At 41.4% G+C, this 15,046-nt stretch overlaps 1 protein-coding gene across 3 annotated transcripts in view; it reads right to left on the bottom strand.

Moving 5' to 3' along the window:
• SLC41A1 (solute carrier family 41 member 1) overlaps positions 1 to 15,046 on the bottom strand; it is a 62,497-nt gene that overhangs the window by 17,084 nt on the left and 30,367 nt on the right. For 2 of the 3 annotated variants that reach the window (XM_056558026.1, XM_056558027.1), the window contains exons 5-9: positions 14,588 to 14,732; positions 14,273 to 14,419; positions 13,506 to 13,653; positions 12,490 to 12,569; positions 1,935 to 2,069 (exon numbers count right to left, since the gene is read on the bottom strand). In XM_056558026.1, coding sequence (XP_056414001.1) covers positions 1,935 to 2,069; positions 12,490 to 12,569; positions 13,506 to 13,653; positions 14,273 to 14,419; positions 14,588 to 14,732 — 655 coding nt within the window. The remainder of the gene's footprint in view (positions 1 to 1,934; positions 2,070 to 12,489; positions 12,570 to 13,505; positions 13,654 to 14,272; positions 14,420 to 14,587; positions 14,733 to 15,046) is intronic. The other variant, XM_056558028.1, reaches the window with a different exon arrangement.

The following is a 15,046-nucleotide window of genomic DNA, read 5'->3' as shown; positions in this document are numbered from 1 at the left end:
TTAGGGAAGGGGTTAAATGAGGCTATTACACTGCACACCCAATCACTGCTATATGGACCACAAATCCAATTTAGCTCATTACTATCACAAGACCAACCAAAAAATGCTAAAATGTAACACCTTTTATTGAATACAGTTAAAACCTATAGTTACTATAAAATGAATACAGAGTCACGGGTCTACAATATAGGAAGACGCTAACCAGGGTCAATCCCCTATTTTACACCCTCACTGAACCCTAGGGCTGATTTCAGTATCCGGGGGCCGCTGATGCATCACCGCCGCTAATATCCAGCATGCGGTGCTCTGTAGTGTGTATGGAGCGGGCTCCCGACTCGTGCCCGCTCCATACTCTGCAGCCCCCGGGGGCCGCCGCTAATAACCAGCATGCGGCGATCGCCGCGGCTGGCTATTAACTCTTTAGATCGCCGCTGTCAAAGCTGACAGCAGCATCTAAAGGGAGATGTGTATGCTCTCCGTGGCTCTGTCATTGATAGAGCCTGGCTGGACCAGGCTCTATCAATGGATCGCAGATGAATGGAGTTCAATAGAACTCTATTAGTCTTTTAGGAATCAGATTCCTCAGACAGTGGAATAAAGTGTACAAAAAATAAATAAATAAATAAAGTTTTAATAAAAGCGTAAAAGACATTGTTTTTTTAGACAGAATTGGGATATATCGCGATGTATCGTCACCTAGACGGTATCGCGATTCGAATCGCCAAATTCTTGGCGATTCACACATATTTATTATATTAATTATATATTATATTAATTATATATTATATTATATTAATTATATATTATATTAATTATATATATTATATATACATTATATATATTAATATATATATATAATTTTTTTTTTTTTTTTGTTCGGAGAATATGTTATTGAAAAATTAAAAGGTATCCTTCTAGTAGGTATTTATGGCTGTTATAGGGCAAGGAGGAAAAAATTAGAGCGTAAAAGCGAAAATTGATCCGGACAAGTGGATCGTCATGAGGGACAAGTAGATTTTGCTCCATTTTAGTCCCGTGGACAAGTAGTTTTTTTTATAAAATTTTCACACCCCTGAAGACTTCTAGGTCACTTGCATGCACTTTTAGATCACAGCAGTATCAATATAATAGTTTCATATAACTTTCCACAGTCGTAATTGCAAAATATCCACTTGCAGCAGCTCCCAATGCATAGTCTCATATTGTAATATATTAGTGAGGATCTTTTTGACCTTGCAGGCTACTATAAATCCTAGCATGACCACTCCTAGGGAGGATAATAATGGTCTTTAATTTCTTCAATTTGCATGCAATCTGACAGGACTGATTGAGTCAGACCTCTTTAGAGATTGTTTTGTAATCTAATTAGCATGAGCAACTCTAAGGGCCTCAAATCACCTTTGTTCAAGCCATGATACACTTCCACAAAACTCTGTTGTAAAAACCAGATTGACAGATCCCTGTTCTTTAAATAAAACGTCACCAACTCACACCTGAGTGTCAGCTCATCGATTAAATGGCACTCTTATCTATTGAGGAAATGGCCAATATCAAGTTACTACATCTAATAGTTTTGACTCCTGATTTGGTTCTCTCCATTACTTTTAGAAGAACTACTATACTACTATCCCTAGCCTCTAACTTTCCAGTGACATAGGTTTGAAATAACACTGCCATTTCTAGGCAGTGAATGTAGACATACATCGGTATGTGACCCTACACTCTTTCACAGCAGATTATGCAATGCATGAAGGCTGTAAATAGTAGCTGCTTGTGTCTGAAGACTGCCCACAGCAATCATAGGAGCAGCACTTCTAAGCAAGGTCAACCTAGAAGCTAGTCATGTAGGAGCCATAAATCTGACAAGACCATAAAATGTAAACATAAATGTGCTTTAACAAAAAAAAAAAAAAAAAAACACACACAAACTGTACCAGAACTGCAGAACGTTCTACACGGACTGGGGCATTTGCGAGGAACAAGACCGATGTCATCTCCTGGCGATCCCATCATGTGAAGGTATGTTGATATACGGCTGGCCTGCACAGCAACCAAGTTCCCGCCAACACCTAGTGTTAAAAAAAAAAAAAAAAAAAAAGTCTTGTTTACAGGCAAAATACAGCCACATATCCCAGGTGTCAACACAATATACATACCTTTAGAACCTTGTAAAAGCTATGGCTTGCTGACTAATTGGATGCCTTCCAAAGAAAATGTACAATGAAGCTTTGTTATCTTTATTAACCCCTTAATGGGGTACTCCGGTCAAAACCTTTTTCTTTTAAATCAACTTGTGGCAGAAAGTTAAACATATTTGTAAATTACTTCTATTAAAAAAATCTTAATCCTTACTGTACTTATTAGCTGCTGAATACTACAGAGGAAATTTTTATTTTTTGAATGTTCTGATGACATCACGACCACAGTTCTCTCTGCTGACGTTATAATAATAATGCTTTATTTATTGTTGTCCTTAGTGGGATTTGAACCCAAGCCCCCAGCACTACAAGGCAGCAGTGCAAACCACTGAGCCACCATGCTGCCCTTAGCATTCATCTGCTATGCATGGTTGCTAAAATGGACAGAGATGTCAGCAGAGAGCACTGTGCTTGTGATGTCATCAGTGTTCCAAAAAGAAAGGAATTTCCTCTGTAGCATTCAGCAGCTAATAAGTACTGGAAGGATTACGATTTTTTAATAGAAGTTACAAATATGTTTAACTTTCTGCCACCAGTTCATTTAAAAGAAAAAAAAAAAAAAAGTTTTCACCGGGAGTACCCTTTAAGGACACCGCTCATTTTCACCTTAAGGACGCAGGCCTTTTTTGCAAATCTGACCAGTTTCACTTTAAGCATTAATAACTGTGGGATGCTTTTACCTTTCATTTTGATTCAGAGATTTTTTTTCAGTGACATATTCTACTTTATGTTAATGGTAAAATTTCATCGATACTTGCATAATTTCTTAATAAATTTTGCGTTTTTTTAACTTTGAAACTCTCTGCTTATAAGGAAAAGAGACCCAAAATAAATTATATTTTGATTCACATATACAATATTTCTACTTTGTGTTTGCATCATTAAGTTGACATGTTGTTACTTTTGGAAGACATCAGAGGGCTTCAAAGTATAGCAGCAATTTTCCAAATTGGAATTTTTAAGGGACCAGTTCAGTTTTGAAGTGGATTTGAGGGGTCTTCATATTAGAAATACCCCACAAATGACCCCATTATATAAACTGCATCCACCAATCTGAATGTATTAAAAATGACATTCAGTAAGTGTGTTAACCCTTTAAGTGTTTCACAGGAATAGCAGCAAAGTGAAGGAGAAAATTCAAAAGCTTCATTTTTTCCACTCGCATGTTCTTGTAGACCCAGTTTTTGAATTTTTACAAGGGGTAAAAGGAGAAAAATCTTCCTAAATTTGTAAAACAATTTCTCTCGAGTAAGGAAATACCTCATATGTGTATGTCAAGTGTTCTGTGGGTGCACTAGAGTGCTCAGAAGGGAAGGAGCGACAAAAGGATTTTGGAGAGTGAATTTTTCTGAAATGGTTTATGGGGGGCAGGTCACATTTAGGAAACCCCTATGGTGCCAGAACAGCAAGAAAACCCCCACATGGCATACTATTTTGGAAACTACACCCCTCAGGGAACATAACAAGGGGTCCAGTGAGCCTCAACACCCCACAGGTGTTTGAAGACTTTTCGTTAAAGATGGACGTGTACATGAATTTTTTTTTCCTCACTAAAATGCTTTACATTTCGACAAGGGGTAATATGAGAAAATGCCCCCCCAAATTTGTAACCCCATTTCTTCTGAGTATGGAAATACCCCATGTTTGGACAAAGTGCTCTGCTGGCGCATTACAATGCTCAGAAGAGAAGGAGCGCCATTGAGCTTATGGAGAGAGAATTTGGTTGGAATAGAAGTCGGGGGCCTTGTGTATTTACACAACCCCCTGTGGTGCCAGAACAGTGGACCCCACCACATGTGACCCCATTTTGGAAACTACACCCCCCACAGAACTTAAGGGGTGCAGTGAGCATTTACACCCCACTGGCTTTTGACAGATCCTTGGAACAGTGGGCTGTGCAAACGAAAAATTCTCATTTTCACGGACCACTGTTCCAAAAATCTATCAGACACCTGTGGGGCGTAAAAGCTCACTGCACCCCTTACTACATTCCGTGAGGGGTGTAGTTTCCAAAATGGGGTCACATGTGGGGGGGTCCATTGTTCTGGCACTAAGGGGGCTTTTTAAAACACACATGGCCTTGAATTATAGACAAATTTTCTCTCCAAAATCCCAATGGCGCTCCTTCTCTTCTGAGCATTGTAGTTCGCCCGCAGCGCACTTTACATCCACATATGGGGTATGTTCTTACTCAAGAAATGGGGTTACAAATTTTGGGGGGCTTTTTTCCTATTTTCCTTTGTGAAAATGAAAAATTTAGGGTAACCAGCATTTTTGTGGAAAAAAAAAAAGTTTTTTCTTCATTTTCCCATCAAAATTTAACGTAAATTCGTAAAACACCTGTGGGGTGTTAAAGCTCACTATATCCCTCGTTACGTTCCGTGAGGGGTGTAGTTTCCAAAATGGGGTCACATGTGGGTATTTATTTTTTTTGTGTTTATGTCAGAACCACTGTAAAATCAGCCACCCCTGTGCAAATCACCAATTTAGGCCTCAAATCTACATAGTGTGCTCTCACTCCTGAGCCATGTTGTGCACCCGCAGAGCATTTACGCCCACATATGGGGTATTTCCGAGAAATTGAGTTACAAATATTGTTTTTTTTCCCTTGTAACGCTTGTGAAAATAAAAAAGTATGGGGCAACACCAGTATGTTAGTGTAATTTTTTTTTTTTTTTACACTAACAAGCTGGTGTAGCCCCCAACTTTTCCTTTTCATAAGGGGGTAAAAGGAGAGAAAGTCCCCCACAATTTGTAGTGCAATTTCTCCCGAGTACGGAAATACCCCATATGTGTCCCTAAACTGTTTCCTTGAAATACGACAGGGCTCCGAAGTGAGAGCGCCATGCGCATTTGAGGACTGAATTAGGGATTGCATAGGGGTGGACATTGGGAACCACTGGCATAGAATACCCCTAACAGGGTGCCTACAGCTGTTGCTTAACTCCCAGCATGCCTGGACAGTCAGTCGCTGTCCAGAAATGCTGGGACTTGTTGTTTTGCAACAGCTGGAGGCTCCGTTTTGGAAACACTGCCGTACGATATGTTTTTTATTTTTATTGGGGGGACAGTGTAAGGGGTGAATATGTAGTGTTTTACCCCTTTTTGTGTGTTAATGTAGTGTTTTTAGGGTACATTCACACTGACTGGTTTACAGCAGCTCAAACTTGAAGTAGGAAACTTCCTGTAAACCTGCCCGTGTGAATGTACCCTGTACATTCACATGGGGGGGGGGGGGGTTGGCGGCAAACCTCCAGCTGTTTCAAAACTACTTTTGCAACAGCTGGAGGCACACTGGTTGGAAAACCTTCAGTTAGGTTCTGTGATCTAATTCAGTATTTTCCAACCAGGGTGCCTCCAGCTGTTGCAAAACTACAACTCCCAGCATGTACCGATTGCCAGAGGTCATGCTGGGAGATGTAGTTATGCAACAGCTGGAGGTACGCAAATACAACTCCCAGCATGCCGAGACAGCTGTTTGGGCATGCTGGGATTTGCAGTTTTGCAACATCTGGAGGGCTACAGTTTAGAGACTACTGCACACTGATCTCCAAACTGAGGCCCTCCAGATGTTGCAAAACTACAAATCTCAGCATGCCCAGACAGCAATTGGCTGTCTGGGCATGCTAGGAGTTGTAGTTTTGCAACAGCTGGAGAACCACTGTTTGGAGACCACTGGGTAGTGGTCTCCAAACTGTGATCCTCCAGATCTTGCAAAACTACAACTCCCAGCATGCCCAGACAGGCATTGGCTGTCTGAGCATGCTGGGAGTTGTAGTTGCGCAACATCTGAAGGATCACAGTTTGGCGACCACTACACAGTGGTCTCCAAACAGTGGTCCTCCAGATGTTGCTAAACTACAACTCCCAGCATGCCCAGACAGCCAATGCCTGTCTGGGCATGCCAGGAGTTGTAGTTTTGCAACATATGGAGCATCACTCACCGGCCAGTCAGATCCCGCCACAGCCTGCAGGATCCGCCACCGCCACCGGGTAAGAAGGACTTATTCCCTCTGTGCAGCGGCGATGGCGGGTGTGTGGCGATGGCGGGGCACTTACCCCCGCCATCGCCGCTGCCAGACCTCCGGATCGCCGCTGCTGGACACCCGGATCGCCGCGCATCCTCCACACACACCCCGCCGCCCCTACACACCCGATCGCTGATCGGGTTAACCAAAATGGAGTCCCGGGCGGGAGTAGTCTCCTGCCGGACACCCTGGGACTTTAGCCAATTAACCCGATCAGCGCCGCGGGAGCGCGCACAATGAACGCCGCCTTTATACGGCGGAATGCGCAAAAGGTATTGAGTTATCCGCTGTATAAATGCGGCGTCCAGCGCAACGGGGGTTAAGCTGAACTTTTCACCTGCCGGAGACAACCGGAGGTGAAAAGTTCAGCCCCCGGGATGCAGCAACAGCTGCAATTATGTGAATGACGGGTATACCCATTGCTCTGCGCGAATGCACTTCAGCAGCTGACGGGTATACCAGTCGTTCTGCATTAAAGGGTACCTCTCAGCAAAAAAACTTTTGATATATTATAGATTAATGTATGCAGAATAACTTTCCAATAGCATGTTATTAAAAAATATGCTTCTTTCTATTTAATTTTCCACTTTGAAGAAATGACCACTAGGGGTCTCCCTACCAGTCCTGGCAGCAAGCATTTCAGACTCATGATGGAGTCCTAAACACTACGAGCTGCCAGTCTGCTTTGTTCACAAAGGAGAACACTCAGAGCTGCCAGCCTGCTTTGTTCACAGCCTGTTTGGCTGTGAACAAAGCAGGCTGGCAGCTCTGAGTGTTTAGGACTCCAGCATGAGTCAGAAATGCTTGCTGACAGGACTGATCAGGAAAAATACAAAATAAATATTTTTCATTGACATGCTATTGGAAAGTTATTCAACATTCATTAATCTAAAATATATCAAAAATTTATTTGATGAGAGGTACCCTTTAAGGGGTTAAACTATTTTTCTCACAAGAAGTGGACTATAAACCTAGGTAGCTGTCATGCAAAGCCTGAATTCTAGGCCTGCATGTTTTATCAGTTTTTATTTGTGAATACTATTGTATATTTTGCTTAAGTTTTAAATGTGGCCCATATTTGACTGTTTGATGAGCATCAACACACATTTGCTTACCCCTCAGCTCCCTGCATTTCAAGTGCTGTGTGTGTGTCTCCATCTCTCTCTAGGACAAATTCACACCTCAAGTGGACTTTATGGTAAAAAAGCTACAGGGGGCACCTGTGTCCAAAAGGTGACATAACGTCCCATACAAATTTATTTGCAGAAAGTTAAATAGCATCTGGTATTTAGGTTATGCCATATTTTAATCCCTATAGCAGGGAGTGTTGATCAAAAAATGTATTTGGAATCAGTAGGCTTCCAAGCTCCTTGAAGAGATCAAATATGATGGGCCTGAGATGGAGGACGGAGGAGATGATTGTGGCACTGTGATTGTCTCAGACTAGTCATATTTGATCTTTAACAGACTGGCTGATTTCCAGAAACTTGTAAAAAAAGATACTTCATTTTTTTTAATTTGTTCTGTTTCTCCAAACTGAACTTAGCCCAGGGAGAGTGTTAAGCTCCCCTTACCAATGTTAATTTTATAGATATTTGGAGTGGAAATATTAGTTTATTGTGTTGGAGTGTAATCTAATGCACCCAAGTAATCGTATTCAAGGTGGCAGCAGTGATTTATACTGAAGTTTGTGTGTGATAAGTCCAGTTTACACGTAACACATGGTGTCCGGCGAGAGAAAGCAATATCCATACTTCTAGCACACCCATACTCTTGTATTCACAGCCTGGCTGTATACCTGACTGACAGATTCCTTTTAGTAATCTGGGCTGACGACACCAATGTTTGAATACGGTGCCAGCAGATTTGCAAGTGTGGCATGTGTTAACAGTAGGGATGTAAGAAAAAATAAATAGATTCGTGCGATTATCGCAATTTTTTGTTCCGCGATACTGAATAGATTTTAAAATTCTGAGAATCGATTTTTTTTATAAATTATTATAATTAACATTTACTGTATTTCACTCACTGAGTCAGTCCTATTTGTCTTTTTTATTTTATTTTTTATAACACTTAAACTCCTGACCACTAGTTGGCAGTGTACCTGTTATCAGCTCTGTCCGACTCGCAGGCTGCTACCGCGAGACTACAGACTCAGAACAAACAGGAAGGAGAACGTACGCACTCACAGGACAACTCTCGTGGGATCTTGTTCTTTCTCAGCTGCGAGTCGCAGCTGAGAAAGAACAAGATCCCGCGAGAGTTTTCCTGTGAGTGCGTACGTTCTCCTTCCTGTTTGTTCTGAGTCTGTAGTCTCACAGTAGCTGCTGCAGAGCGAACGCTGCATCAACATGGCTGGCAATGAAAAAGAGATCCGGGACGCGCCGGGGAGTTATAAGGTGGGCATTTTGACTCATTTTGGATTCTACAATAAACCAGGGAGTAAGGAGTATGACAAGAGCCCCGCAGTGTGCAAAATATGTCATGCCAGAATCAAATACTGCGGGAATACGACAAACCTACGTGCCCACATGGCCAGGCATCATGGCGACATAGAGGTTAACTTAAAACAAGCAGCTAGTACCACTACCCCCGCGTCTCAGATGACTCTTGACCAAGCTAATACTGCCAAGTTTCCACCAGGCTCGATTCGTGCAACAAGAATAACGCAATCTGTGCTCTATTTCATTTGCAAAAACCTGCACCCTCTTAGTGTGGGAGAACGAGGGCTTTCAGATTATGGTGAATGAGATGGAGCCCCGCTACGCCATACCCTCCCGACAACACATCACAGACATCGCCTTACCCAAGATGTACAAAGATGTAAAGAAGGTTGTGTGCTGGAGGAACAGTTCTGCCAGGAGAGTGGCTTTGACATGTGATGCTTGGACTTCCAGATGCACCGAGTCATACGTGACCATAACAGCTCATCACATTACAGGCGAGTGGAAGTTAGTCTCACACGTGCTGCAAACGCGAGCCATATGACAACCACACTGGCTAAAACATTGCAGGTTTGCTTCGTGGTGCTCTTGATGAATGGGGCTTGACTGCTAAAGATCCCGTTGTAGTCACAGATAATGCTGCCAATATGGCTGTGGCTGCTAGACTTGCACAGGTTAGCCACATTCAGTGTTTTGCTCACAGCCTAAACCTAGCCTCACAGAAAGCACTTAAACTACCATCAGTAGCCAGACTGCTTGGAAGAATTAGGCATGTCACTGGCTTTTTTTTTTAGGCGCAGTGCAATAGCCAGTCACCAGCTAAATCTCAAACAGGACCAACTCCAGCTACCAGACCACAGGCTGATTACAGATGTTGTTACACGCTGGAATAGCTCCTATGACATGACAGAGGTTTTTAGAACAGCAACCAATTTGTGCATCACTTCTTTCCAATGAGGTCAGGAAAAATGAAAAGGATATCTTCACATTGACTGAGTCAGACATCACATGTGCAGAAGAGGTCCTCAAAGCACTGAAGCCTATGAAAGATGCCACGTTAGTGATGTCAGAGGAGAGCATGCCAACACACTCACTGATTGCACCACTTCATGCCAAGCTCGTCATGGGCACTGATTGAAGTCCTGATGATTCAGATACAGTGAAGGATATTAAGGAAGCAATAGCACAAAAGCTAAAAAAAGATATGCAAATGAAAAGGAGACCCTGTACATGGCATCAGCTGTTGACCCTCGGTTCAAGAATCTACCCTTCCTCCCTGCTGATTAGGCTGATGACATCTACGCACGACTGACTGAAGCTGTGGAGGTTGAGATACAAAAGCTAACTACTTCTACTATGGTAGGTAAGTGAAAGAATCAAAGCAATATTGAGTTTGACATTATGTTATTTCTATCTTAAGTTTCAATTACTTATGATTGATTACCGCTTGTTTTTGTTTTTCAGCAGCAAGAAGAAGGAGGACAAAGAAGACAATCAACCAGAAACCAACATCCAGCCACCCATGAAGAAACCCAGAGCATCATGTGCATTGGTTGAGCTGCTTGGACAAACTTTTTCCTTTGACAAACAACAGAGCACAAAAATCTGCACATGATGTTGCAGCAACTGAAGTTAGAATGTTTAGAGATGAAACCCCCTTGCCTCTCAATGATGACCCTCTTGACTGGTGGAGGAAGCACATTGCAGAGTATCCTCACATAGGTAGAGTAGCAAAGTGTTTCCTCTGCATCCCTGGTACAAGTGTCTCTGCAGAACGAGTTTTCTCCACTGCAGGAGACATTGTGTCTGCACAAAGAAGTGTCCTTAAAGCTGGGCATGTAGATCAGCTTGTGTTCCTCAACAAGAATCTTAAGATGAAGAAAAAATAAGCTCAGTAGCTCACATGTTCCATCCTTTTAGTCATAGGAGCTATTCCAGGCGTTGGCGTTTGTTATACTGCAAACATGTTTTGCTGACGTTGCACTTTTAACTTTGCGTAGGGTTTATAATAGTTTAACTTGTCTTACTTAGTCTACTACAGATGTACATATTCTTCAGAGACACTTGTACCAGGGATGCAGACAAAACACTTTGTTGTAGTGTACTCTACCTTTTTGAGGAGGATACTCTACTATTCCAGGCGTTGGCCTTTGTTTTATATTGCACAGATGTTTTGCTGTGCCTGTTGCACTTTTAAGTGTAGAGTTTATAATTGTTGTGTTACTGTTATTAAAACAGTAAGACAACTATAATAAACTCTACACTTAAAAGTGCAACAGCTAAACATCAGTGCAGTATAAAAAAAAAAAGTCCTGGAACAGCAGAGTATCCTCACATAGGATTAGAATATTGCGCATAATGGCCCAGATTTATCAAACTGTGTGACAGAAAAAATAGAGAAATTTTCCCCCAGCAACCAATCACAGTTCAGCTAACGAGCTCTGGTAAAGTGAAAGCTGAGCTGTGATTGGTTGCTGTCGGGAAATCTCTCCAGTTTGATAAATCTGGGCCAATGAGTTTTCTCCACTGCAGGAGACATTGTGTCTGCACAAAGAAGTGTCTTTATAGCTGGGCATGTAGATCAGCTTGTGTTCCTCAACAAGAATCTTCGTAGATTACATAACATTACAATGCCAAAAAACCTCACACGTTCCATCCTTTTATACTTCGTCATGTAATAGGAGCTATTCCAGGCGATGGCCTGATACTCATAGTACTGCACAAATGTTTTGCTGTTGCACTTCTAAATTTAGGGTTTCATAATAGTTGTCTAGCTTGTACCACGTCTAGTATGTACTTATTCTGCAGAGACACTTGTAGCAGGGAGGCAGACAAAACACTTTGCTAGTACTGTGAGGAGGATAGTCTGCTATTCCAGACATTGGCCTTTCTTATACTGCAACTGCACAGATGTTCAGCTGTTGCACTTTTCAAAACATCTGTGCAGTTGCAGTATAAGAAAGGCCAACGTCTGGAGTAGCAGACTATCCTCCTCACATGGGATTAGAATATTGCAGAACGAGTTCTCTCCAATGTGGGAGACATTGGGGGACATTTACTAATCTAGTCTATTCTGGGTATGCTTATAGACCAGCGTATGTGGTAGTCTCCTGTCTATTGTGCTCCTAATTTATCAAAGGTCTCACAGCCCTTGATAAATTCTGTGCTCAGACTTCAGGGTCTACAGCTTAAACTGCATTTAGACCTGCTCCAACATGGTCTGACATTTCAGCGTATTTTGGGCAGATGCGACTTGTCGCACAAAAGTCGCACTTGATAAATTCAGCACCAATGCATTTTCCAATGCATTTCCGTCTAAAATAGACTTGCATGCATCAAAAAAAAAAAAATACTGCAAGCACAAGAGTTTGTTGATTAAACACTTGTTTGACTGTGTAAGTCCTCATTGTTCTTAAGAAAAAATAAAAGTATATTTAATACAGTACATCTCTGTGTGAATGTAGTATTGATGTGTAGAATAAGTTTTCCCAAGCTTTTAATAGGGAACATCGCGATATATCGCCAACATGACAGTATCACGATATATCGAATCGCCACCCTGGTATCGCGATTCGGATCGAATCACCAAATTATTGGCGATTCACACCCCTAGTTAACAGTAGTGTGCAGTCTTGACCTGGCAAGATAAGGTTCTGTACAGTTTACTTCAGTATTCTCAATTGTGAATGTTTAACACTTTTGGTGTCCATTAGAGATTTTGTTTTTAAATACAGACACACAAGTGTCTAAATTAGTCTCCATGCTCTTTTTTGAGAAGCTATATACATAGGTAAAAATGGAGTAGGGTCACATGCTTACCATTTATGACAGGTGTGAAAACAGCTATTCCCGCGAAGTTGGGATCAGACACGGTTTTATCCAAAATCAATCCACCAACACTGCAATAAGTATATTCGAAAACAAAAGTGAAATATGACAAGTAGGGAAAAAATAAAAATAGGGGGTTGGAAGTGTATAATTAAAGGGTACCTCTCATCAAAAAAACTTTTGATATATTATAGATTAATGTATGCAGAATAACTTTACAATTGTATGTTATTAAAAAATATGCTTCTTTCTATTTAATTTTCCACTTTGAAGAAATGACCACTAGGGGTCTCCCTACCAGTCCTGGCAGCAAGCATTTCAGACTCCTGCTGGAGTCCTAAACACTACGAGCTGCCAGTCTGCTTTGTTCAAAGGAGAACACTCAGATCTGCCAGCCTGCTTTGTTCACAGCCTGTTTGGCTGTGAACAAAGCAGGCTGGCAGCTCTGAGTGTTTAGGACTCCAGCATGAGTCTGAAATGCTTGCTGCCAGGACTGATCGGGAAAAATACAATAGAAAGAAGCATATTTTTCATTGACATGCTATTGGAAAGTTATTCAACATTCATTAATCTAAAATATATCAAAAGTTTATTTGATGAGAGGTACCCTTTAAAATTGAAAAAAGTACAATAAGCAAAAATGCACAATGTTATCTTTTTGATATATGCTTAAAAGGGTCTGTGGATGCATCTGGACTTTTTGCTGTACAGTATGCTATACAGATTCTAGTCCTTTTTCTCAAAAGGCTTGCTTTAAGACTATGTTTTAGGTTTACATTGGGCTGTCAGTTAGCAAAATGTCACAAAAGGTATGGCAAAGTACTTCACAGTCACATGTCTATGATACACATAGGGCATGTGAAAATACCCCGCAACTCTGTCAAATTTAATGCATGTACCTTTAGGATGTGGACATTGGTGCTGTGAGTGAAAAAAAAAAAAAAAAAAAAAAAAAGGGAAAGTGGAATCTGGAAGCAGACCGTTCTAAGCAGTAGAAAACATCCCACCTGCTGATGGCCATAGCAATGATAACCGGCTCCCATCCAGTTGCCAGCACCTGCCTTGTTGCTGGATTTCTTCTTGCAATTATAAACCATAAAGGTAGCAGAGATATGAACAACAGGCACACAACAAGGTTGACAAACACATTGACTTCTGTAGAGAAAGGGGAAGAAAAAGAAAAAAGCAAGTTAACAAAAGCCATTCTGCAGATTAGTTCAAGCATGAGGACTGGGAGATCTACTTTGCTATTGGGCCTAGGGTTCCGTGGTCAGACACATCAGTTCATACCCACAGACAACAACATTTCCCCCTCTAAACTATATATTTATATCTCTTTATTTTACACACTATACTCATTTTATACCTTCAGCCCTTGTAAATGGCATACATTACTTATAATTTTAGATTAAATTGACTGACTGCCATTCTCTGCTCATTTGCACATCAGGTTACTACTAACCAAATATGAATATAGAATCAATAAACTAAAAAAATGTATATATGGCTGGTTTTGGAGTAAAAATAAAACTAGCGATACTGATCTTCCCAAATTCTTTGGAGCTGCCATTTAGATAGCTGCTCATTCCCACTATGTCCTTGTTCTTCATGTGTTAAAAGTCATCCCAACAGGAACTGCCCCACTCAGCCAATCACTGGCAACAGTGGTGACACACAAACATCCTCAGCCATATAAAGTTTTTATTGATATATCTTTGGTGAAACCCCTTTAAGCCTATATGTCAGAGTGTAGGCCAACATACTGGTTACTCACTCATTTCTTTGTAGAGGCCCCAGCTAATACCAGATAGCAAAGCCAAAGTAACCAGGTCTCCAAGGCTGGCAGCAATAGGTGTAGCCACATTGTCAGGATTAATACCAAGCTTCTTGGAACCAAGGATGACCCCAATCATTACAAGACCTACCAATATAGGACAAAATGAATAAATAAATAAAATTAAACTATGTATGCTGGTATTTAGGTAGGGTCACAGTGGTGTTCTCTGTTCTTTTGGAAAATATTAACAAAAGACAACTGGAAAATGCCACGTGTGAAGATACCCTCAAAAGGAAACATAAGTGTGCTCACCCAGGACCAGAGAAGCAATGAATGCAGTAGAGACACTGCTCGCACATAACAGCACAGCATGTTCTATAAGGAAATGGCCATCTGGGATCCAGCCAAAAATAACTGCTGCGATTGAAGCCAGGAAACCCACAACTGTTGCTTGTACCTTAGACGAAGAAAACAAAATAATCCAACATTAATGCCTGGACTGATACAAAGGCCAGTATACTGGCTGTGATTTTAAACATGGGGTGTGAACTAAATGTTTAATAAGGAACAATTCAGTTTAAAAAAAAACAAAAAAAAAAACAAACAAACAAACTGGTTACTCACCCGTTTCATCCTGTGCTGACCCCTCAAGCACCTCTATCATCCTTTCAGGCAGATGCTACATTACTACCACAGCCTATAAGAGGCCTCCGCAGTCACGTGCCAGGCTCCCAGCACCGAGTGGTGATGCCACAGCGTGACAACTGCTAA

This window comes from Hyla sarda, chromosome 2 (assembly GCF_029499605.1).
Source record: "Hyla sarda isolate aHylSar1 chromosome 2, aHylSar1.hap1, whole genome shotgun sequence".
Classification (NCBI taxonomy): Eukaryota; Metazoa; Chordata; class Amphibia; order Anura; family Hylidae; genus Hyla; species Hyla sarda.
This window is presented reverse-complemented; position numbering and strand designations above follow the sequence as displayed.